This window comes from Peromyscus californicus, unplaced genomic scaffold, assembly GCF_007827085.1.
Source record: "Peromyscus californicus insignis strain IS unplaced genomic scaffold, ASM782708v3 Scaffold_10__1_contigs__length_136768540, whole genome shotgun sequence".
Taxonomy (NCBI): Eukaryota; Metazoa; Chordata; class Mammalia; order Rodentia; family Cricetidae; genus Peromyscus; species Peromyscus californicus.
The window spans coordinates 2,003,119-2,027,645 of record NW_026294391.1 but is presented as its reverse complement, the minus strand read 5'-3'; the positions used below and the strand labels follow the sequence as shown (position 1 = coordinate 2,027,645).

Genomic DNA, 24,527 nt, shown 5'->3' with positions numbered 1-24,527 from the left:
ATACATTTCAAACAAAACAATTCTGGCTAATTATAATTAACTGTATTAAGTGTATGTATATGCGCGCGCGCGCGCGCGCACACACACACACACACACACACACACACACACACACACACATATGTAACCCAATTATTTTTTGAGACTGGACACAAACCAGCTTATTCTACAGTCCTGCCAGTTACTTCCTGCTCTAGTGGAATCTTAGAAGATCATTAAAGATGTGTAAGTCTGAAACAAATAAATGGGAAAGTGTCATCTGAGAAACTTTCTACTTAATTTGATAGCAGAAAACAGATTCCTAAATACATGCTCATGGGACTTGAGATATTTCCTTATATTCATCTGGCTTACTCTTCAGAGCCTGAAAAAGACAGACAATAGAGATGGGAATGGAGAAATGAGAATGGTAATGAATTCAATTCAAGATGGTCAAGTTTGTGTAGAAAAAAAACTTACAACCAATGTTAAAATGTAGTGATTATTCAGAAAGTTGCAAGACTACAATATCCCTTTGATGGGGTTCTGCATATTCAAAAGTTACCTTCAAAATGAACACCACAAACACATATGCACATAAACTCACTTCTTACAGGTCCATAGGGTCTCCTGATGCGGGTGGAGGAAGGTTATGCCTGTTCTTAAGATCTTTTACCAACAGGCAAAAGCAATTCCTATTTGAGATTCAGAACTACTTAATAAAAAACAGACAAGCAAAATCCTCCAAACACCCTAATTAAACAAGGATCATCAAAACCTTAGTCACTATTTTTAAAGGTAACAAAGACCCAGAATGCCAGCTGAGCAACATCAGGAAAAGAGAGCACAGTGGCATCAGGCCATATGAGCAAAGGACTGCAGCTGTCATCTGCCCTGTGTCTCAAAGGGTCCAAGACCCTGTTTCTCATCTTTCCACAATGCTTGCTCCTCTGAGGCTCAGATGTCAAAAAGAGTATTTACTGCTCATAAATGACTTGCTCAGTAAGTGAACTACTCAGAAGAGAATCCTTCAAGGGCATGTCATGCCAACAGTCACCACGTGAAGATGCTGCCTGAACAGAGCATGAACATATTATACTTGACTCTGTCTTAAGTCTTTTTTTTTAAAGCTATTGCATTTATACATCAAGATTTGGGGGTAGAGGTTAGATTTCAAAAATAACAACTGTAATTCCCATTAAACCACCATTAAAGAGGCTAGTAAGATAGCTCAGTAGGTTTTGGCACTTTTCACCATCCTGATGACCTGAGTTCAATCTCTGAGACCTCCACTGTGGAAGGAGAAAACTGATACCATCACCTTCCCTACAAGTTGTCCTCTGACTTCTACTTCTACATCACAGCATGCATGCATTTACATATACACGTGCAGGCATCCAAAGTAAATAAAAGTATAATGATTTTTTTCTTTTGGTTTTTCCGAGACTGGATTTCTCTGTGTAACAGCCTTGGCTGTCCTGAAAATAGCTCTGTAGACCAGGCTGGCCTTGAACTCACAGAGATCCACCTGCCTGTTCCTCCCAAGTGCTGGGATTAAAGGCATGCACCACCACCACCACCACCACCGAGCTATAATGATTTTTTTAAGTTCCATTAAGGGCTTATATGAGGAAATGCTAGGACCAATGTCATTCAGATGACATATCCATATATAAATTGCAATCTCACATGCACACTTGTGCTTTGTACTCAGTGTTGGAACATGGTCTAAGAATGGAGCTGTGTGAGAAGAATTCTGAGAGCTTGTGAGATAACTCCAAGAAAACAGGACAAGAGTCTTGTGACCTCTGTTCCTTCTAAACATTGGTTTGTTCTTGGAATGTGCTTTTGTGCCCCTCCCAGGTGTAGTAAACAGGAGTGGGTTTACTTCAGATTATCCATTATCTTACTTTTGTTATTCAAAAAAATTTTTCCAAGCATGGCCTATCCTTGAATTTGTATATAGCTTGAAGTCATGTAAACTTTGCTCATGTGACCTTGCTTAACTGTCTTAGTTAAGGTTACTATTGCTGCAATGAAACACCATGACCAAAGTAAATTGGAGAGGAAAGGGTTTATTTTGCTCACTGTTCCATATAACAGTTCATCATTAAAAGCAGTGAGGGCAGAAACCCATACAGGGCAAGAACCTGGAGGCAGGAGCTGATGCAGAGGCCATGGAGGGGTGCTGCTTACTAGTTTGCTTCCCCTGGCTTGCTCTGTTTGCTTTCTTATAGAGTCCAGGACCACCAGGCCAGGGGTGGCCACCCCCACAATGGACTGGGCCCTCCCAGTATTGATCACTACTTTAGAAAATGCCTTATGCTGGATCTTATGGAGGCATTTTCTTAATCAAGGTTACCTCCTTTTAGATAACTCTGGCTTGTGTCAAGTTAGCATAATATTAGCCATCATGTTAACCCTCAGAACATAAATTATCTGATGCTCTAATAAAGTTGGCTGTTGCATGAGACTTTAGTCTATCTCATTTTTAGGCTCCATTCTCCCAGGTTCACACTGCCAACTAGAGTAGGAACACTCAGCTTTCCTATGAGCAATTATTCCCAGGGCTAATAGAAACACAGATTAGATGAACTGACATTTACAATACTAGCTAAAGCACAAAAATCAGAAATGTAAATCTACAAAAATGCATTCATAATATATTACAGAATCTCAATCTTTCCTTTCCCCACCACACACAAATTGTTCATTTCTTATTCAAACCTACTGAACTAAATTTTTATTTTGAAAAGATATGCCACTTGGCTTGCATATTATATAAGCACTTAAATGCACATTTCATAATATACAAAGTATTTTCATAAATATAAGCTCATCCAATTCTCACAGCAACCCAGTGGGGTTTCATTCTAATTTGTTTGTTTGTTTGTTTGTTTGTTTGTTTTGGCCATACTGGAGATTGACTTGGGATCTTGTGAATGTTAGATGAGTGCTTTACCAATGAGCTAAATTATCAGTTGCTGTTTTGTTCTTTAGACAGGGGAATTCACCCTGTAGCCCAGGCTGGCATTAAACTAGTGAAAGTCCCCTTGCTTTAGCCTCCCCAGTGCTGGGATTATAGGCATGAGCTGCCATATCCAGCTCTTGAACCATCTTACATGAGAAAAATCTAAGGTTCTATTACATGGTTTACAAAACTATGACCAGGAACTGGAGACCCAGTCTCTGGACTTCAGGTGCATGACTTTCTCAATTTCCACTACTCTGCTTTGTGAAGAAAAGGGAAGGACATGAGTTACTGAATTAAATACTAGACCTTTCTTCCTATTTTTTATGTGTCTACAATATAGTCATGTTTGGTCCCTGCTCTTCTCTCTCAGGCACAGAATGACAAGCAGAGGGAACAAAAGGAGATAGTGGCATGCCCAAGTAAAGTCTTCAAGAATCTAAGCCCAGCACAGACCAGAAGGAGGTTCACTTTTGGAGAAATCCATTGGACATCCCAGTTAGTAATGTATCATTCTCAACCTTACATTCCTCTGCTGGGGAAGCAATTCTCTCCCAAGCCCATCATCTGTGGTATATGTGTGTGTGTGTGTGTGTGTGTGTGTGTGTGTGTGTGTGTGTGTGTGTGCATGTGTGCATATGTGTGTGTGAGATGGTCACAGAAAAGTTGTCTAGATGATTTTTCCAATACAAGTGCCCTATAAACACAAACAGTGGCACAAAATCAAGGGTAAATCCAATAGTAACTTTTTCAAGGTAGAAAAAAGATGAGTGTCTGCAGAGATGTACAGAACATACATGTATCAAATGATCCAAATGTATCTACTCATATACCATCAGTTAAATGGTAAAATATTTATTACCCATTTAATCAACAATAGATACAATCAGAAATGGCAAGCACAATATCAACCATTTACCTGGTGACTTTATAAGTACTGTTTAAGAAAGAAAAACACTAATGGTTGGTAACACAGAAGACTATAGTGTCAAAAACAAGTTAAACTAGTAACAGACAAAGCTTGTTATTTGGGTTTCTTTTAAGAAAACAGAGCTGATGAAGGGAAGGTTCTTCCAAAATGTTTTCAACCATTAGAGAGGCTTTCATAACCTATGATTTGCTTTCATTTTAAAGCAACTATGACTTTGATTATATGTTAAGATTAGTTATTTAAAATAAATTATTCATCACCCATTTGATCCAAAGAAAAGTTCCCAAATTTTCCGCTGAGGGTAAAAATGATATTATACCTATAATAACCATTTCCTATTTATTATGGGTCAATAAATGATGCAAAGATTCAGATTACTTTGACAACTATATAAACAATTTGGAAAATTTGTATGTTTGGGATGTTTTAGATGGAAAACCTGCATCTAGAGGCAATGTAGCACAAAGGAGCAACCCTGGACCTGGAGTTCAACAGAGAAGACCTAGCTTTGATTTAGTTTTATATAGACTGCATACCCTCACCTACAGCACTCATCATTCTGAGTGTTTTCAACATCAATGAATTGCAGGACCTTCCTACATTCTGAAATGTGTGTGTAGAAACAGAGGGCCTCCTGTTCCTCAGGTATCCAGCAGCCCAGCCCTCTGATGTTCCTCTATTGTCCCAGGAGTGATGCAGTAATGAGGGCTCACTTGATCTATGAAAGGAACACTTGTTTGACCTTGACTTTGACCTTAGCCCTTTTGTACTAGGCATATAACTGTTCTTGTTCCTCCAGTCTCCATACTGTGAATGAATGAGGCAGCCCTTGTCCTGCACAGCAGTTTCTAGGATCTCTCCATTTCATCCTCCTTACCTCTGACTGACTAGACTGGTAGCTAAAAGGCCACTGTCTCTATCTTCAATTCATGAAGTACTTATGGAGTACCATTACTAAGAGCTAAACTTCATACTCTAATATGTTTGCCAGGGACTTTGAATCATAAACTAATTGTTGAATCATGAGTTAACTCCTGTGTCTATGTTCAACCATCATTATTTTCTTATAGTTTCCATGAAAATTCATATAGATATATAAACAGAAATAAGTATGTTGAGTCACTGTACCTAACTGATGCTCCATAAATGGTTTAAAACCAAGGAGTAGCTTTGACAGAAAATCTAGTCTGTTGGGCAGGCATCCTCTCCTAAAGGGAATTGAGAAGTGTTCTGTCTTCTATTTTCTGAAAGAACTTCTGCAGGGATGATTTTATTTCCTCCTTAAATGCTTGGTAGAGTTCACTAATAAAGCCATGTAAGGTTTGTAGTAGGTTTTTAATTCTTAATTCAGTTTTTTGTTTAATATAGAGCTGTCTAGGTTTTCTATATTATCTCGTCAGTTTTATTTATTTGTGAATCTGCCCATGTCACTTGTCAAATTTACTAGTACAAGAGCTAGGAAGACACCTTAGTCTATAAAGTGCTTCCTGATACAAGCATGAAGACCTGGATATGATCTGCAACATCCACATAAAACAAAAGGCTGGGGGGGGGGGGGCTGGGAAGATGGCTCAGGGGTAAAATCTCTTGCTTTGCTAGTACAAGCACCTGAATTTGAATCCCTAGAACACACATGAAAAATCTGGGCACAGCTGTGTGTTCCTGTAACCCTAGCATTGGCAGGCAGAAGACAAGAGGCTCATGAGATCTTGCTGGTCAGCCACCCTAGCCAAACAGTAAGTTTCTGGTTCCATGAAAAACCCTATCTCAATGCAACAAGACAGAGAGCACCAGAAGAAAACATTTGACATCCTCTTCTGGCCTCTGCATGTGTGCAAACAGGTACATATACCTGCATACTCGTGTGTACACACGACACACCACACACACACACACACACACACACACACACACACACACACACGAAAAAGAAAAGGTGGGCATGGTGGTGCACACTTGTAATCCCAGTGCTGAGGAGGTTGATAAAAGCAGATGCCTGGAACTCCCTAACCAGCCAGTCTAGCCTACTTGGAGAGTTTCAGGCCAGTAAAAGACCATGTCTCAAAAATAAATGAAGTGTATGGTACCTGAAGAATCACACCTGAGATTGACTTCTCCCTCCCCATACAATTTACTGGCACAAAATTGTTCTGAGTACTCCTTTATTATTGATTGAAATTCTATAGTGATACCCTCTCTTATGTTCCTAATATAGTTTTCCCAATTAATCTATCCAGAGTTTCTCCATTTAGAAGTTATTTTCTAGTTCATAAAGATGCTATGTTTACTGTCAGCCAAGATCTCTGTTCTCTGTTCTCTAGGCCTGGAAGGTTTGTCTCCAGTCCTCCTTTGGAGCTGAAATAGGCTGCTGTCCTAAGAAGGCCTTTGGGGAGATAATCTTCACACAATACTCCCACAATGAGAGAGAGAGAGAGAGAGAGGAGAGAGAGAGAGAGAGAGAGAGAGAGAGAGAGAGAGAGAGAGAGAGATTTACCTATGTTTTGTAAACATATTTGGTTTTTCAAATAAACAGCAGTTTGGGCTTAAGATGCCATCAAGTACAATAATCCTCAATAATCCTCAATAATCCTCAATAAGGGGGATAGTTAAGTTTTTTTAAACTTTTTTATTTTTGGACTAACAATGGATTTCCTGAAGTTGCAAAGACAGTATAGTAAGGGTTTGTGTACACTTCATCCACTTTCCCCCACTGACTGCATCATGTGTAACTATAGGAAAGTATCCAAACCCAGGAGACTGACATTGGTACAATGTCAATGTAATTTTATCACATGTGCAGACTGTATAACTACTGCCACAGTCAAGATACAGAACTGGCCTGGAGTATACCACTCATCTAGCATCTATGCAAGGCTCTGCATCCCATCCTTGGCACCACAAAAACACTGTTTAACATACAGAAATATTCCATGACTACAAAAATGTCCCTTGTGGTCTCTCTCCCCAAACTCTACTTTTCCATCATGCCTAATCCAAGCAACCATGAATTTGTTCTCTAGCTATATAATTTTGTCATTTCTGTAATGCTACATAAATAAAATAATACAGCATATAACCTTGAATCTGGATTATGTGACTCAGCGTAATTCCTTATAAGTCTATCCAGATTGTACATCAAACATTTTTTTCCATGTGAAAGCTGAGCATTTTTCTATGGTGTAGATTTACTACAGTTTGTTTAACCATTACCTACAGGAAGACATTTTGGTTGATTTTTGGTTTTGTCTTACAAATAGGATAGTATGAAGAATGAGGCATAGATTTTTGTGTGAACATAAATTTACTTTCTCTTCAAGAAATCCTCAGCAGTGAAGTAGTTAGGCCTTAAGACAAGTTTGACTTCAGTTTTACAAGAAACTATCACTTTGCTTGCCAAAGTGGCTATACAATGTTACATTTCTACTGGTGGTATGGAAGAGCTCTAGGTTTTAAAGTCCCTGATGATGAGCCACCTATGGTCTCTGAGTGGGTACAGAACACAGAAAGCTGAGTGTTTAAGGGGAAAACTAGAAAATTATCTAAGTCAATTAACACTGAGATTCTTAAGAAATCTCTTAAATTATTGGCAAAATGTTCATACCTTCTTTAAACTGTATCCAGCATGGAAAATAATTGGAGGCAGCAGAATGTTGAAAAATACTTCTGGATCAAATGTTACCTGAAAGTTTAAAAGGAAAAACGTTAAATTTTTGCTAAAGATAAACTGATAATATTTATTTAATATTGAAAGCCATTGACTAAAGTGCCTATTTAGAACAAAAGCCACTAATGTGTTAAATAATTACAGCAATGAAGCCACAATTTCCCTACTGACTGGCATGTTCTCCCTCTCCATCTCCCCCTCCCCCAGCACTTCTAAATAAGATTCCAGTGTTCTGTCTTAATACATATTAAGTCACAACAGTTTGAGGCAATTTCAGAAATTCACAGAAAGCTGCTGCCAATGTTTTTCAACAGAAAATAAAAACATTTTGATTTTTATCACACATTCATGAAGGCTTAATTGCAATAAAAACGCTGTCATGAGTTTTTATTAACTTCCCAGACTATTTATGTGATCCTTTATAGATGTAATTCTACTATATTTAAGCCTCTTTTGAGTGAACAGCCTTCTGAAATATTTCATGTGGCCTAGCCAAAGTTACCAATGAGGTCTGCAGCTTCCTGATCATCAACAGAAGTTCAGTAACTCTACAGAGACTGAAATCAGTTGTTGATATAAGGAACTCACACTGACATTTCTACACAGCCAATCATAGTACAGCCAAAGGAACTAAGCATTTCTAAACATGCTAACCTTTTTAGGAGGAGGAACGGGTAGGCTAAATATTTAAAATGATTAACTGAAATAAAAGTCAATTAATCTACCCACATGAATAAATCTTTTAATACTGATTTCTTGCCTATCCCAGAAATCACCCACATGAGAGACACATAATCTTTTTTTTTCCTGAAGCATTTTTGCTGCTCCATAATCAAATGAAAAACAATGCTTGAGCCATGCATAGTGAAGAATGCCTATAATTCTAGCATTCAGGAGGCTGAGGCAGGAAGACTGTAAATTTGAGATCAGCCTGAGTTACATTTTAAGACACTATCACAAAAGAAAATAAAATGGATTTTTTTTAATTAGAAAACAATGCTTGGACTTAAATTCTAAAACAAGCCTTTCTTCTTTTGAAGATTAGGTAAGTCTTTGGCATCAGTCATTAATAAGTTTAAGCAGTCAAATATTTGCAGACTATGTGTAGAAAGCCATGAAGAACGAAGAATTGTAGTTCAGAATACTGACTAAGCTAAAAGGGAAATTAATATTATTTTATAATTCATTTCTAAGCCTCAGCAAGGTTAAGAGAAAACAGGGCAAGAGGGATATGCAAACATGTTCCACAGACAACAGCCCATGTCTATAGATCCTAGCCAGTTAAGACAGTCAGAAGGCTGAAGCAACAAAGGTACAATTTGGCTCTTCCTTCTCCTCATCCTGACGCACAAGCACCCTAGAACACTGTGAGCCAAGAATGTAACTGATGTTCCAACAGTTGGGAAGGATTTCTCTCAAGGTCAAGATGAAGCCAGGGAAGCTGGGGCGGTGGTGGCGCATGCCTTTAATCCCAGCACTTGGGAGGCAGAGGCAGGCGGATCTCTGTGAGTTCAAGGCCAGCCTGGTCTACAGAGTGAGTTCCAGGACAGGCTCCAAAGCTACACAGAGAAACCCTGTCTCGAAAAAAAAAAAAAAAAAAGATGAAGCCAGGGAATCAACAACCTTGTCCCAGACAGCCGTGGTACCAGCTCACAGCTCACCTTCCGCAGCATGTCATTCTGCTCCACATTGTTGATCTTGCCAGGGCTGATTTCTCCTTTCAGAGTGTATTCAAAGAACTTCCCACTGACATTCACTAATAAGGTGCTAAAGGCTCTGTCTTCCTGAGTACAGCTGAGTGACTTGTCATGACCGCTGGTAGCAGGGGTTCCATACCTCAGGATCACTCCAACAATGAGCCCTGAAATAGGGTGTCACACATAAAAAGAAAAATCAGTCCTGATTTACTATACAGTCATTTATGGAGGTGCAGCCATGCAGCTGGGCTAAACCTGTCCACTTTTCTGAATAACTCAGAAAAGCCATTTTCCCTTTTCTTTTTTGTTTCTCTCTTTCAGATACTGGCATGAGTCTAAGTATGCTTTCTCTGGTATTCTTTTTCACTCGAACCTACCTCCCTTTTGCCATGTGGCTGCTTGCCCAACTTCCATGCCTAACTCAAAAAGGCATGGCTTTCTCTCTTCCTCTTCTCAATCTACTACCTCTGGGCAGATGCTGAGATTTCCAGATTGCCTATCCTAGAGTTTTAAACATTAATAAAAATCATAGTTGAACTTTACAAAAGCCAGTTATGTGGCAGAACAGAAAGTATAGAAGTGATAACCCTGATGATTTAAGTCCCTCAGTCACTGGAAGGATTAAAGAGAACAGTGGTTAATATGGCCCCATGAACAGTTTCATGTCTCATTTCTCAGGCTTTTAGTAGAGAAGTATGAGGTGGAGAAAAAATGTGACATTTTCTGCCCTGAACAGAATAAGGAAGAACTACTAAGCCTTTGTTTTCCCTAGAGCATCCCTCAAACCAGTCCTGCTGCCATCTGCTAGGGAGGACCAAGCCACTGGAATTTTTAGTTGCTATAAATGTAACATGCTTTGCCACACACCAGAGAAAAAAGAGGGAAAAAGAAATAGTTTTTCTTAGGTCATTCCAAGCACTGAGGATCATGGAGAAAGTAATTATACCCACTGGGAGGCTAAATGTTGCAGTGTAAGTTTAAGTAGTCATGATTCAGGGGCCAGGGAGCTGCTTTTTGAGTCTACACATTTAAAACAGTGTTCTTAATAATCTCATTCTGACCAACTGTGAAACAACCTTAAAACCTTAAAGGAATAAGAAAAGTCAGACTTAATTTTAAAAAGCATGTTTATCATTATCAAAAAGTTATCTAAAGAAAATGAAGAAGTCCATAATGCAAATGCTTCAAGTTATCTGGAAAACAGGCAAAAGACAAGTACTTCTTCATTGTTAATCTTCTAGCCAGGTCTTATGGATGAATTTCCATTTGTTTCTTCACATCCAGTGCCAAATCAGATGACAGCAGAGATGGCCAGCCAGAATTTGCTCAGCTCTGCTCTGCTCAGCCTTGGGAACATGCTCCTCAGCTGGCACTATCATGCTATCTTGGTTCAGGCCTTCTGAGTATCTGCTGGTAAGTGAAGTTGTGAGTTACCTACAGCAAGGTGGCTGCTGGTCACATCTTTTTATTTTCCTGATCTTCATTGCTGCTCCGGCAAAAAGGTCTGATAACATTATCAGTCTCTATCAACTCTCCCTCATAGGAGGCTGTGAGAACCCTGATAAACATCTAGGGGTCCTCTGCATGAACCAGGAAGTAAGTCATGTGTAGAGTTGGTCCTAGTGCTTCCTAGTCGGTCCTAGGGGCAGTGAACAATCCCTTTGCAGTGGAACTCTGTCCTCCAGGTGTGATATGGATATTGCCAACTTGAAATCAGAGCAGCTGTGATTACTCACACAAGATCCTCACAAAATTAGGCCAACAAACACACCCTTATGGAAGCTGCTCCCCCACCAGGATATCTATAATAATTTCGGGGTGTGGGGCACTCTTCTTCAGTGGTGCAGCTGTCTCTAAGTTGCCCATGCTCGTATAGGTAACCCTTTCATTTATGATCCTATAAATAACCCCCAATTAAACTCACTGGTTCACTAAGTTACACCAGTAGAATTGTTTCTTTGGCCCATTACCAGAGCCCTATCTAAGGTGAAGAAAAGTCACATAGGCCCATTTACATTATTTTGCTCCTTCTTCTGATGACCATGTGCAAGGTCCCATGCCACAGATAATCTCTCTTATGGTTACAATGTGCTATGCATTTAGATCCCACCATTAGAACTCTACCAGGGCCTGCATCTTTGCTGCCTGTACACCCTTTCTCTAACAATGCAGAACTCCACAAATGTTCTATCCTCTTTGTTGCAAGGATGTTCCTTGGGGGTTATTCTTCTCTGTGACAATATAGTCAACAAGTTACATCTATTGGTATCCTGTGAGTGAAACCATATATGTCTATCTCTGTCTGTGTGTCTGTGTGTCTGTGTGAATGCAGGGGTATGCATGGAGATCAGGGAACAACTTCAGGTATCAGTCCTTGCCTTCTACTTTGTCTGAGATGAGACCTCTCTTTTTGTTGCTGCATTCAGCAGGCTAGCTGGCCTGTAAGGTTCTGGGAAATTTGTTGTCTCCACCTCTCATCTCCAGAAGCACTAGGATTACAGATATACCACCACAATCAGCTTTCATGTGGATTCTGGGGATTTGAACTCAGATCCTCACACTTGCTTTGCCCACTGAGCCACCTCCCCAGAACCATATGCCTGTTATATGGAACCATCTTGTTGTTTGCAAACTTTCATTACAGTGACATTTTTGTGCCCATCGTGCCATGCTGAGTGCCTCAATCATGTTGCTCATGGTTGAGGTCATGTTGAAAATGACTAAGATCAGCTATGGCAACAGTACTTCCTTCCAAGGCTGCTGGTAGCACTGGGAGCAGGAGGTGGGGACTACTTGGTGCTCTCAGGGCTTTGCTGTCCAGATCTTTATATGTCTTTTTAGCCTCATTTCAGTCCTTGATCTGACAGTTATGTTCTGATGAAGTTTTACTTGAGAAAGCAGGTCCACAGCTCTTGAGCATGTGTCATGATACACAATGATCTATACTGCCTTAAAAAAGTGACCTGTCACAGTTTATATTAAACATGTTCATAAACAAAAACCAAAACACAGTATTTACAGAAACTGCTTACATTAAAACTTGCTTTACATTACTGTTTCTTGACTTCATTAATCTCATTAGCTGAGCTAATGAAGAAAGTAAGCTGCACTCTCCTAGGTCCTCACAATGAATACTGACAAAGGAAGAGGTCTACGGTCTGGAGAGATGGCCAAGTGATTAATAGCACATTCTTCTTTTCCAGAGAATCCAAGGTCTACTCCCAAAACTCATATTGTCTTCAGGCAGCTCACAACACAACTTCAGCCCCAGGGTATTCAGTGGCCTCTTCTGGCCTCCACAAGTACTTACACTCTCTCTCTCTCTCTCTCTCTCTCTCTCTCTCTCTCTCTCTCTCTCTCCTCTCTCTCTCCCTCCCTCCCTCCCTCCTCTCCCTCCCTCCCTCTCTCTCCCTCCCCCTCCCTCTCTCTCTGTCATATATATATATATGTGTGTGTGTGTGTGTGTGTGTGTGTGTGTGTGTGTAAAATAAACCTTTTAAAAAAGAGGCATACAGTTTTATACGAATTCTTTAATTCCAGGAAATGTCTAGATTCAATAGCAGATGCTGAATGTTGGTGTTTAAATTTAGAAAATCTTACTTTCTCTGCTCTGGGCCCAATGCACCCATATGAACAAAGGGAAACAGTAAAAGAAATGATGTTATTTTTAAACATAGCAGCATAAACAACCACAGCAAACGTAAATGGTTAGCCCCATCCTGAGAATTTGACCTAACCAAGCCCCACAGTACACTGCTAACTCATGCTACACTCTGAGTAACTCTCAGTTTAGATTTCTATTTACCACCATCACACTCTATGCCATGATACTAAGTTCACAATGAGCATTTTCCAATTGAACAAAGAACAGGATAACGAACTATAGAGGACTTTTTGTTGTTGCTTTGTTTTGTGTTTGAAGAAATTATTTTTTAAAAATCTGGAGACAACATGAACAGCCTAATTCATTTGCTGGATCAGAAGACATCCTCTGATATAAAACTGTGAAAAGACCAGAACTGCAAAGAGTTAAAACATGTAAGGGATTCTGTTTAAAGCTCAGAAAGTTCGGTACACACACACACACACACACACACACACACACACACACACACACACACACCCCAAACAATGCAGAGAGCCACAAAGGCACTGATCCGACTGGCTCAACAACACAGTGCTCCAGATTACAGAAATAATAAATACGTCTGTGGAAAAACAGCACAGTAGACACCAGCTGAGGAGAAATGGATGGCCACTGATTTCACAGGCATATGACTAACTTCAGGAAATAATTTAATTTCAACTTTTACAGAAAGCAAATATGGATAGAATTACTTTGACGTTTTTATGTCACTGAAAGCAAATGGTAAACTCAAAAGAACAAAAATTCAAGACTTTAACTTGTGGGTATGAGCAAAACCTACTTCCCAACTCTATCAATGGTATACAACTGCCAGCTCTTCCAATTTTAAGATATAACCAAAGGACTGTGAACATGTATAGACAGACATATAAATGGATGGATATTTAAATATGTGCTCATCTAAAATTTGGTAAAATGAGGAAGGAATATGAGCCAAGTGTGAGTGCAAATTCCAGAAGGTCATAAAGATGCCAACCCCCATTAGCGCGGAGCCAGTTTCTATTTTGTGACTGAGGCTTTTGAGAGAGAATAAGTGAACAAGTAGACATGGGGAGAAGTGTAATTCTAGACAGCCATCCACCAGCTACATTATAAAAATGTCGATATTAATAAGACTTTATTAACTGGGCTGTTAATGGTGATGGTGCATGCCTTTAAACCCAGCACTTGGGAGGCAGAAGCAGGTAGATCTCCGAGTTCAATGCCAACCTGGTCTACAGAGCAAGTTCCAGGACAGGCAGGGTTACACAGAGAAACACTGTCTTGAAAAAAAAAAAAAGGATTTTATTAAAAGCAGGATGGGAACAAGTTCATGAATATATTGTTCTCTAGTGAATGAGAACATCCCTTATGCATGCTACTGAGGGTAAAGGATCACCAACTTGGTTTGGCAACTACCATTTAACTGTGTAGAATATAATAAGGGTTGTTCCAAGTTCTAAAGCTTCATTTGACAGAGTAAGAAAGCATCAAATCACAAAGCATTTGAAAATAGTGATATCCAATGTTCTTACAATGAGATGGGAAGAGACAAGGAAAATCCCAAAAAGCTAATGGGCCAGCTAATCTGGCATATATGGCAGCAAACAAGGGACCTTGCCACAGACAAGGTAGAAAGCAAAGAACCACACCCTAGATTGTCCTCTGGCATCCATGTGTACACCATGCACATATGTCTATACTCACACATGTGTACTCTCATGTGTGTACATGCATGTGCGTGCATACACACACACACACACACACACACACACACACACACACACACACACACACGGAGGAGGGGAGTAGAAATAACTATAGGTTGAGAATGTGTTACCTGAAATGCTTGGGACTAGAGGTGTCTCTGATTTCAGAGTCATTTGACTGGGGATTCTTGCACAGACTTTACCAATTGAGCATCCCTAATCTGGAATCCAAAATTTACTATCCAAATCTTTTTTTACTTGTCATGTCAGCACTCAAAAGATCCTAGATTTCAGGTTTTCAGTTTAGGTATGCTCAACCTACATGTCAAATTCAACAAAAAAGAACCCAATGGAAACCAGCAGTAGCCATCACTTTTCAGGGTTAGGGGTGGTTGACAAGACTTTGGTTTTGAGAATGGATTGTTATGACTCTTTTCAATGTCATCTTCTATTCGCTCTGGTACTTATACAGCTGTACTAATCACTGATACAGGTTGGGGGAGGGGGAGTAGTAACTGAGAGTTATCACAGTCTCCTCCACTTGCCCAGAGTAAGTCTTTTGTTACACATATCTGGGGAGATAGATGTCATCTCTAGGCTAAAAGCTACAGGCAACCATTGTACTTGCTAAGGTTCAGCAGATTTCTTTAATACATGTTCCCCAATTTGTTATTTGTCCACTTTCATAGATTTTTACATTGTTATTTTTAACAGTTTTGTCTAATTTTGTTGCCGTGGATCACCCACCCTAACAACATGCTCTATTAGGCAGCAGAAAGGAGAATTTTGTGGGCTCCACAGGAGTCCTAGGTGTGTTGCAACACTTAGGCCTCAGTCGCCATGCAAAGCAAGGTACCTCCACTATTCCCTCCTAAGATCTGGCTGTTGGAAGAAATGAGTGCACTGTGCCAAAATCCTTTGCAAAGTACCAACTGCTGCCCTGGTGCTGTTTTTCTACAAGTATTTTGGATGAATCACTTTCCTTACATTATCTCAATTGTTATAAAGATACCACATATTAGAGAATCAGGAATTTGGAAGGAGAGATGATGTGTGGGCTGGAGCAGAGTAGGGTTCTCTCTTATTGAAGTCATTCTGTCCAATGGAGGGGCCAGATGCCATAATTTATTTGCCTGCCCCCAAGCAGCTTCATGAGTGTTAATAAAAAGAATATTTGTATAAGAATTTACCATTCTAAAGGGTTTTGGTCAGAGGAGAATATTGAGGCATAATTCTCTATAAATGCTGATCTTTATTTTAGAAGATTGTCCTAGGGATTTATCAAAACACATAAAAGTCAGTAATAGGGCTGGAGAGTTGGTTCAGCGGTTAAGAGAAATGACTACTCTTCCAGAGGACCTGGGTTCAATTCCCAGCACCCACATGGCAGCTCACAACTGTCTATAACTTGAGTTTCAGGGGACCTGATACCCTCACACAGAAAAACATGCAGGCCAAAGTCAGTAATAAAATGGTATAACCATATGATGCATCAGTATGCAGCACTCTGACATGGCAAACAAACAGAAATAAGCAACTCTACCAGTTTTCCTACAAGCAAGATTATTCTCTATAGAAGAACTAAAAGACTGTAGGGCTGTGGCGATGGTTCAGTCAGTAAAGTGCTTGCTGTGCAAGCATGAGGACCTGATTTTAGATCCCCCAACACTCATATAAAAGCCAGGTGAAACAGCAAATCTGTGTAATACCAGAACGGAGGCAGGGGAGGAAAGAACAGACAGGTGGAACCTTGGAGCTCATTGGCCATACAGCCAGCCTAGCAACTGATGAGGTCCAGGTTCAGTGAGACCTTGTCTCAAATGTGGAGAGCAATTGAAAAAAACACCTGACAACCACCTCTGCTGTCTCCACATGCACCAATGTGTACATGTGCACACACCTATATGAGGAACATGTATGTATACATACACATACACCCACAGAATTAAAGACTATAAGGAAGATGGGCTGCATGAAGTCAATAATATACTATTAAAAATTCCCATTTAAGAGTTATTAGGAATACTAAGTTGGGTCGGTAGGGAGGTGGGGAAGATCTGGGATGAGTTGGGAAAGGAGAAAGAATATGATCAAAATATATTAAAAAATAAAATACTCAATACAAAAATATTCCATTTAAATAGTAAATAATTGTCCATTCTATTTTTAAAAGGTTTAACCTGATATAAGAGTCACACACCATTGGTTTTATTATTCAATTTATGCAAAATGTTCAGCTCACTTAAATTCGGGTGATATTTCAGAATTGCTTGAGATCTAGTTTTGGCCATCAGATCTGAAACACATCACGAACAGGGCCATAGATCCTTAACTACTTGTCCACTGAAAAGCCCTCTGCTTTTTGTTTCCTACACACCTAAGGAATAGCTATGATGTCCCTACATTCATTTTATCCAGATCTCATATCACAATTACAAGAGATAATATAAGTGTAATTATCCATCACATTTATAAAATACTGCCTTAAGCTGTGGTATTCAGCGTCACCTGGGGAATCAGCTAGCTAGTCTTCCATATAGCTTCTGATCTTTTGGTCTGGGCTATAAGTTTGGAGTTTTTGCTTGTTTTGGTTTTTAGTCCAGTTCCTATGCACATCTAGAAATGAGAACTGTTGCTTTCCTTTGTTCTTTATTTTTTTCATTTTTACATCCCAACAGCAGTTTCCCCTCCCTCTTCTTCCCACTACCTCCCACCTACCTCCCCTTTTCCCCCTCCCATTCACTCCTCCTCCTCTGTTTTTCTTTAGAAAAGGGCAGGTCTCCCACAGATGTCAGCCGACCATGGTATATCAAGTTGCATCTAATAGGAGACTAGGCACCTCCTCTCCCATTAAGACTGAACAAGGGAATCTGGTAGGACAAAAAGTCCCAAAAAAAGGCAACAAAGTTAAGAGACAGCCCCTGCTCACATTGTTATGAGTCTCACAAGAAGACCAAGCTACACAACTGTAACATATATGGAGAGGGCCTAGGTAAGTCCCATGCAGGCTCCCTGGTTGTCAGTTCAGTCTCTGTGAGCCCCCATGAGCCCAGGTTAGTTGATTCTCTGGGTTTTCTTGTGGTGCCCTTGACTCCTTTGGCTCCTACAATCCTTCCTCCCTGTCTTCTGCAGGATTCCCCAGAGGTGGGATAGCCCAGAGACCTAGGATAAAAATCAAACACGACTGGCAAAAAACAAACAAACAAAAAAACAAAACAAAAAAACCAACATCAATGAAATGATTCCTAATGATATACTGCTATACTCATAGATTGGTGCCTTGTCCAACTGTCATCAGAGAGGCTTCACCCAGCAACTGATGGAAACAGATGCAGAGACCCACAGCCAAACATTAGGTAGACCTTGGAGAATAGCTCTTTTCTAATCCTTTTACCATGAGATTACACCCTTGGTATCATGAGGGATTGATTCCAGGACATGGCTACAGATACCAAAAATCTCAGAGTACTCAAATTCCTTATATAAAATGGTAGTTCCCAAATGGAAACAATTAAAATGCCCACCACTGATGGAATGAATATGCAAAATATGGTATATTCATCTAGCGGGAAAGGGGGTGGACTACTGACATATGCTACAACATGAATGGAACTGAGAACTTAAATTCAGTGAAAGAAACCCATCAATGAAAACATGCTGTGTAATTCCACTTCTATGAAGTGCCTAGGATAAGCATATTCATAGAGATGGAAAGTGTAGTGATGGCCAGAGGCTAGTGCCGAAGGGATTCTGCTGGAACAATAGTCTAAAACTGGACTATGGTTGTGGACTCACTAATTAAACCAAAAGGCATACATAAAATGACATTTACAATATGTGAGTTTTAAAAAAAGACAACAAGTATAAATAGTGAGTCTTGGTAATGCAGCCACAATTCCTTCCAGTGCTGCCAGTCTAGGTTTTTCCATTCAAATCTCTGTGAAACAAGGTTGTATGTTTATAGGGATGTCCAAACTTTTGACATTGTAACATGACATTGTCTTCCACCAAGTTCATACTCAAGAACTGTACAATCAAGTTACAAAAATTACACCAAAAAATCTCATCATGTTTTAAATAAGTTTAGGAGTTTGTGTTAGCTCACATTTGTAGTTATCCTGAGATGCAAGCAGCTATTGAACCACAGGTTGGACATGCCTGCTAGTGGGCTGGCCTCAAACTTACTATGTAGTCCAAGCTGGTCTCAAATTCAGATTCTTCCTGCCTTAGTCTCTCAAGTTCTGAAATTGTCATTAAGATTTCTTAAAGGGAAGTAGAACCAATGTAAAAGTAGCAATGTGTATTATATTTTATTTCAAAGGCTTCACAATAGAGGTTTGACAGGCCACATACTTTACATAAGCCTAAATCCTTCAGAATCCTAGAACAAACACAGAGTGACATAAAGATGACTGAAGCAGTGACTAAGGTTAACTATTTAGGTGGTACATTTAAATTTAATGTTACTGTCATTTTTCCACTGGGTCACTGTGTGTAAGTGTCACTTTCTCCAGGAGGCCTTCTCTGACTCCCTAGGTTAGGTACCACAGCACTGTACTCTCACTGTGCTGCATAGTTCCCTGATAAACATACCACCCTTTCTTAGGAGATTTTCATAGTCTGTTTGCCTAACTGGCCCAAATGTCAGCTCCATAGGGGGCAGAGGGAGGTATCTACTGAATTCTCCTCTGCACATTTAAGTATCTGGTGTACTTGGTGTTGAAAATCTGTTGAGTGGCAATTGGATAGAGGCAGCATTACACTCAAATGTATATTAAAGGAAGTTGGTGCCATGAGGAGACATTTCTGAATTCTGGAATTCATTTCTATAAATTTAAAATAAAGACAATGCCACCTGGACAACAAATATAAACCAGGAAAACTAGTGTCTTTAAATCACAAATATTCTCAAATGAAATCTCATTGATACCCCCCTGAAAGTTCAACTTTTCCATTACATGAAAGCTGCTACCTGCAAAGTGCATAGGAGCCACACATATGCACAAAGCCCACAGTCACAGCCTATGAAATAGATCAGATATCATAGCCCAAGTTTTGCCTACTACACATAGCTTGGGAGCTATAGATCAATTGTTAAGAGTGCTTGCCTAGCATGCTTGAAGCCTTGAGTTCATTAACATAAACTAAGTGTAGTAGTACATGTCTGATATCCAGTCACTAAGGAGGTAGAAGCGGGATAATCAAAAATTTAATGCCATCCTGGCTACATTAAGACTTCAAAGCCATCTCTGACAAAAAACATACATACACCAGGGAGTTGGTTTACCAGGAAATGGTCAAGCCTTTCAAGTCTAACAACCTGAATTTGATCCCTGAAACCCACATAAAAAGACAGATGCAATGGTGTACATCTGTAATCTCAGCCTTGCTAGAGGGAGATGGGAGGCAGAGACAGGAGAATCACCTGGAAACTCATAGGCCAGCTAGCCTAGAGTGAAGTCTGCACACAATAAAGCCCATGCTAGCTTCACAAAGTGGAAGATGAGAGCCAACTCACCAAATTTTTCTCTGACCTCCACATGAACACAGTGGTGTGCACACCTCTCTATCTCTATGTCTCTGTCTCTCTCTTACACACACACACACACACACACACACACACACACACACACAATGTACAATGATGAGATTAAAGTAATAAAATAGATACCTTATATAATCCCTATTGTCTTCCTTCTCTTTTTCCTTCTTTTATTACATATGGATGAATGACTATTTTTTAATCACTCATTCAGGCATCCAAAATATTTTGGTGTAAGGTCCAAGAAAATGGACAGATAACAAGTATTCTTCTGTGGAATAATCCTTCTGCACACTGTATGGATATATGTCACTATGATTGGTTTAATAAACAAGCTAACTTGCCAATGGCTGAACAGGATAAAGTTAGGTGGGAAAGCCAAACTGAGGATGACGGGATGAGGAAAGGCAGAGTCAGAAGGGTCACCAGCCAGATGGAGAACCAGTCAGACACACAAAATGGAATAGACTAAAAATCCATGAGCCTCAGGGCAGCACATAGATTAACAGAAATGGGTTAAGTTGTAAGAGCTAGTTAGCAACAAGCCTAAGCTATTGGCTGATCATTTAGAATTACTATAAGCCTCAGTGTGTTTATTTGAGAGTGGCTGCAGGACAAGAAAACTCCACCTACAGTATTCAGCTCTCAGGAAGTGTACAATCTGAAGAGTCAGATACTTAGTGTATTATACCCTTTAAAATTACTGAGAGTACTGTTTAAGCGTTTTCACCACCAAAAAGTGACAAGTGTATGATGTGATGCACAAATTAGCTCAATTTTACCATTCCACAATGTATACACATTCCAAAACAAGTTTTACACAATAAATTATGAATTTTCATCTGTATCTTTAGCACATGAAAGTATCTGGTATATTAAATGTTCAAAAATGCTTACTGATACAGTCTTTATTAATTTAAGATGTGGAAGTACATAGAATATAAATATATCTTTATTTTTAAAAAACTAGCTTTCAAAGATGCTTTTCTTTCTCTTAAGCCTGAGATATGGATATGGGTACTTAATCTAGGCCATGACTTATTTTGCAGGATGCTTGAGCTACTAATGTGGGTACATTTATACACTTTAAGAACTCTGACCTTTTAAGGTTTAAGGTTTAAAAGGTTTGACCTTTTAAGTACTGAGAAACAATACATATATATTTCTTTGATGAGGGGCGAGAGCTACACTTACCTGTGGGCATAGGGATATGCACTTAGGGTGCAGTCAGAAAATAATATTGGCTTAGGAAAGTGTCAGTAGTAGGTTTTTCTCTAGGGTCTATGACCTCTCCTCCCCATGGGTAGCTGGCTAGGTTTGCAGACAGTACAACAGAAAATCTGCACATTGTTAGTTCTTTTATTTAACAGCTAAAACTGTGAATATCTGACTACAGTCAAGATAGACATTCATATGATTAAACACACACACATACAGAGAGGGAGAGAGCAAGCTAAACATGGTGACACACATCTGTAATCCCACAACACAGGAGGCTAAGGTAGAAGAATGATCCCTGTCTGGAAAAAAAGAAGAAAAAAAAGGTTCTTCAGCTAAACACCAACTACATTTCAAAACAAACCAACCTTTCCTCCGAATCCATTCCTGGAACCCTCTTCCTACCCTAGGTACCCTAACCATGTTTACCATTAAACATTATCCAAATCGTAATAGAGCAATCATGTGGAAGAGGGAGGGTTCTTAACAGTCAACTGGCCATGCTGGCATCTCAGACTTCCAGCCTTCAGAACAGTGAGAAAATATATTTCTCTTAAGTCACATAGACTATTGTACGGCTTGAGCATCTCTCAAAAAAATCCAAAATAAAAATGCTCTGAAATAGAAAACTCTTTGAACACTGACATGTCTCTCAAAAAGTTCTAGATTTTGGAGTATCTCACTTTTGGGGTTTAGGATAAAGGGTGTTCAATCAGTTCAACCTATTCAAATGTTCAAAAATCTAAAACAAAGCCGGGCGGTGGTGGCGCACGCCTTTAATCCCAGCACTCGGGAGGCAGAGCCAGGCGGATCTCTGTGAGTTCGAGGCCAGCCTGGGCTACCAAGTGAGTCCCAGGAAAGGCGCAAAACTACAGAGAAACCCTGTCTCGAAAAACCAAAAAAAAAACAAAAAAACAAAAATCTAAAACAAATTGCTCAAGCTGAAATACTTCTGGTCCAATCAATTAAGATGAATATTTGGCAGAGGCAGGCAGAGTGGCATAATAAAGACCAGAAACTGAGCTATTACCTGCTGAGGAGTTAGTGAAAACAAGGAGATTAAGAGCTTGGAACAGGGACGCCTTTAATCCCAGCACATGGGGAAGGAGCCATCTCTATGGGATGTGACCAGAACTGATCCAAACACTCTGAGGCCAACCCAGGGCCCAGCTGCCCATCCTGCGAAACCCAACAACTTGGAGGTGTTAGTGAGATTACCCTACTAAACAACCTGCTCAGCTGAGATCCATTCACGAGAGGATTCAGAATCCTACAGTCTGCAGTCTGAGGAAACAAGATCAGCTGAGGAGTTGATGAATGAGCAAAATGTGACCTGAGATCACAAAAGAAGGGGCCGCCCAGCCACGGAACCAGATCACCAGAATCATAAGCCTACACTACACCAACTGGGAACAGGTGAGCTCCCATCTCCGGACCAGCTGATCAGGTCTCTAGCCCCTAGGCCCTACCCATCGGAGTCCCAGGGACCTGACAGCTACCTTTCCCTGCTCCCCCACCAAAAAAAAAAACCCAACCCTTACAAACCTAACAACCACTGGAACCATAAACACACCCTGCACCACCTGAGAACAACTGCTCCCTGAGACAGAACCCACTAAAACTGATTGGACTTAGCTGCTCCCAAAGAAACAGAGCCCAACAGCACCGATTTAACCAAGAACTCCTAGTGGACCAAGACTAACAATTAGAACAAGAGAGGCACCTTCAGACACAGACACTGCCTACACTGAGCAGAAGAAGAGATGAGTAGATGCCAGTGCAAAAATACAGGCAACAACATAAAGACCTATATGAAAACATCAGAACCTGCAAGACCTGAACATACCAAGGCAGTAGAAGCAGAAGAAATCAATCCTAAAAATGACTTTAAGAAGATGATAGAGGCCCTTAAAGAGGAAATGAAAAACTCCCTTAAAGAGGAAATAAAAAATTCCCTTAAAGAAATGGAAGAAAAAACAAACAAAAAATTAGAAGAAATCAAAGAAAGCCAAGAAAAAGTAATTAAACAGATGAAGAAAACAATTCAAGATTTGAAAATTGAAATTGAGACAATAAAGAAAACACAATCTGAGGAAATACTGGAAATAGAAATCCTGACTAAACGAACAGGAACTACAGAAAGAAGAATAACCAACCGAATGCAAGAGATGGAACAGAGAATCTCTGACACTGAAGACACAATAGAGAAAATAGATTTCTCAGTCAAAGAAAACACTAAAGATAAAAAAGTCATAACACAAAACGTCCAAGAAATTTGGGTCACCAGGAAAAGACCAAACCTAAGAATAATAGGGATAGAAGAAGGAGAAGAATACCAACTCAAAGGTACAGAAAATATATTCAACAAAATCATAGAAGAAAACTTTCCTAAACTAAAAAAGAAATACCTATAAAGATACAAGAAGCTTACAGAACACCAAATAGGCTGGATCCAAAAAAAAGTCCCCTGGCCACATAATAATCAAAACACTAAATATACAGAACAAAGAAAAAATATTAAGAGCCGAAAAGGAAAAAGACCAAGTAACATATAAAGGCAGACCCATCAGAATAACACCAGACTTCTCAACAGAGACTATGAAAGCTAGAAGGTCCTGGACAAATGGTATACAGACACTAAGAGACCACAGATGCCAACCAAGACTATTATACCCAGCAAAACTCTCAATCACCATACACGGAGTAAACAAAATATTCCATGATAAAACTAGATTTAAACAATACCTATCCATAAATCCAGCCCTACAGAAAGCATTAGAAGGAAAAAATCCAACCTAAAGAAGCTAAATACACCCAAGAAATCTCAGGCAATAGATAATCCCACACCAACAAATACCAAAGAAGGAAAACGCAAGACTAAAAAAAAATAACAGGAATTAACAATCACTGGTCATTAATATCCATCAATATCAATGCTCTCAACTCACCTATAAAAAGACACAGACTAACAGAATGGATAAGAAAACAAGATCCATCCTTCTGCTGCATACAAGAAACACACCTTGACTTCAAAGACAGACACTACCTCAGAGTAAATGGCTGGGAAAAGGTTTTCCAATCAAATGGACCTAAGAAGCAAGCTAGTATAGCTATCCTAAAATCTAATAAAATAGACTTCAAAGTAAAATCAATTGAAAGAGATCAGGACATTACATTATTATTACATTACA

At 39.6% G+C, this 24,527-nt stretch overlaps 1 protein-coding gene across 1 annotated transcript in view; it reads right to left on the bottom strand.

Moving 5' to 3' along the window:
- The window catches only part of Slc9a7 (solute carrier family 9 member A7), a 171,008-nt gene that overhangs the window by 81,267 nt on the left and 65,214 nt on the right, over positions 1–24,527 (bottom strand). The window contains exons 2-3 of the mRNA XM_052734311.1: positions 9,207–9,406; positions 7,483–7,560 (exon numbers count right to left, since the gene is read on the bottom strand). Coding sequence (XP_052590271.1) covers positions 7,483–7,560; positions 9,207–9,406 — 278 coding nt within the window. The remainder of the gene's footprint in view (positions 1–7,482; positions 7,561–9,206; positions 9,407–24,527) is intronic.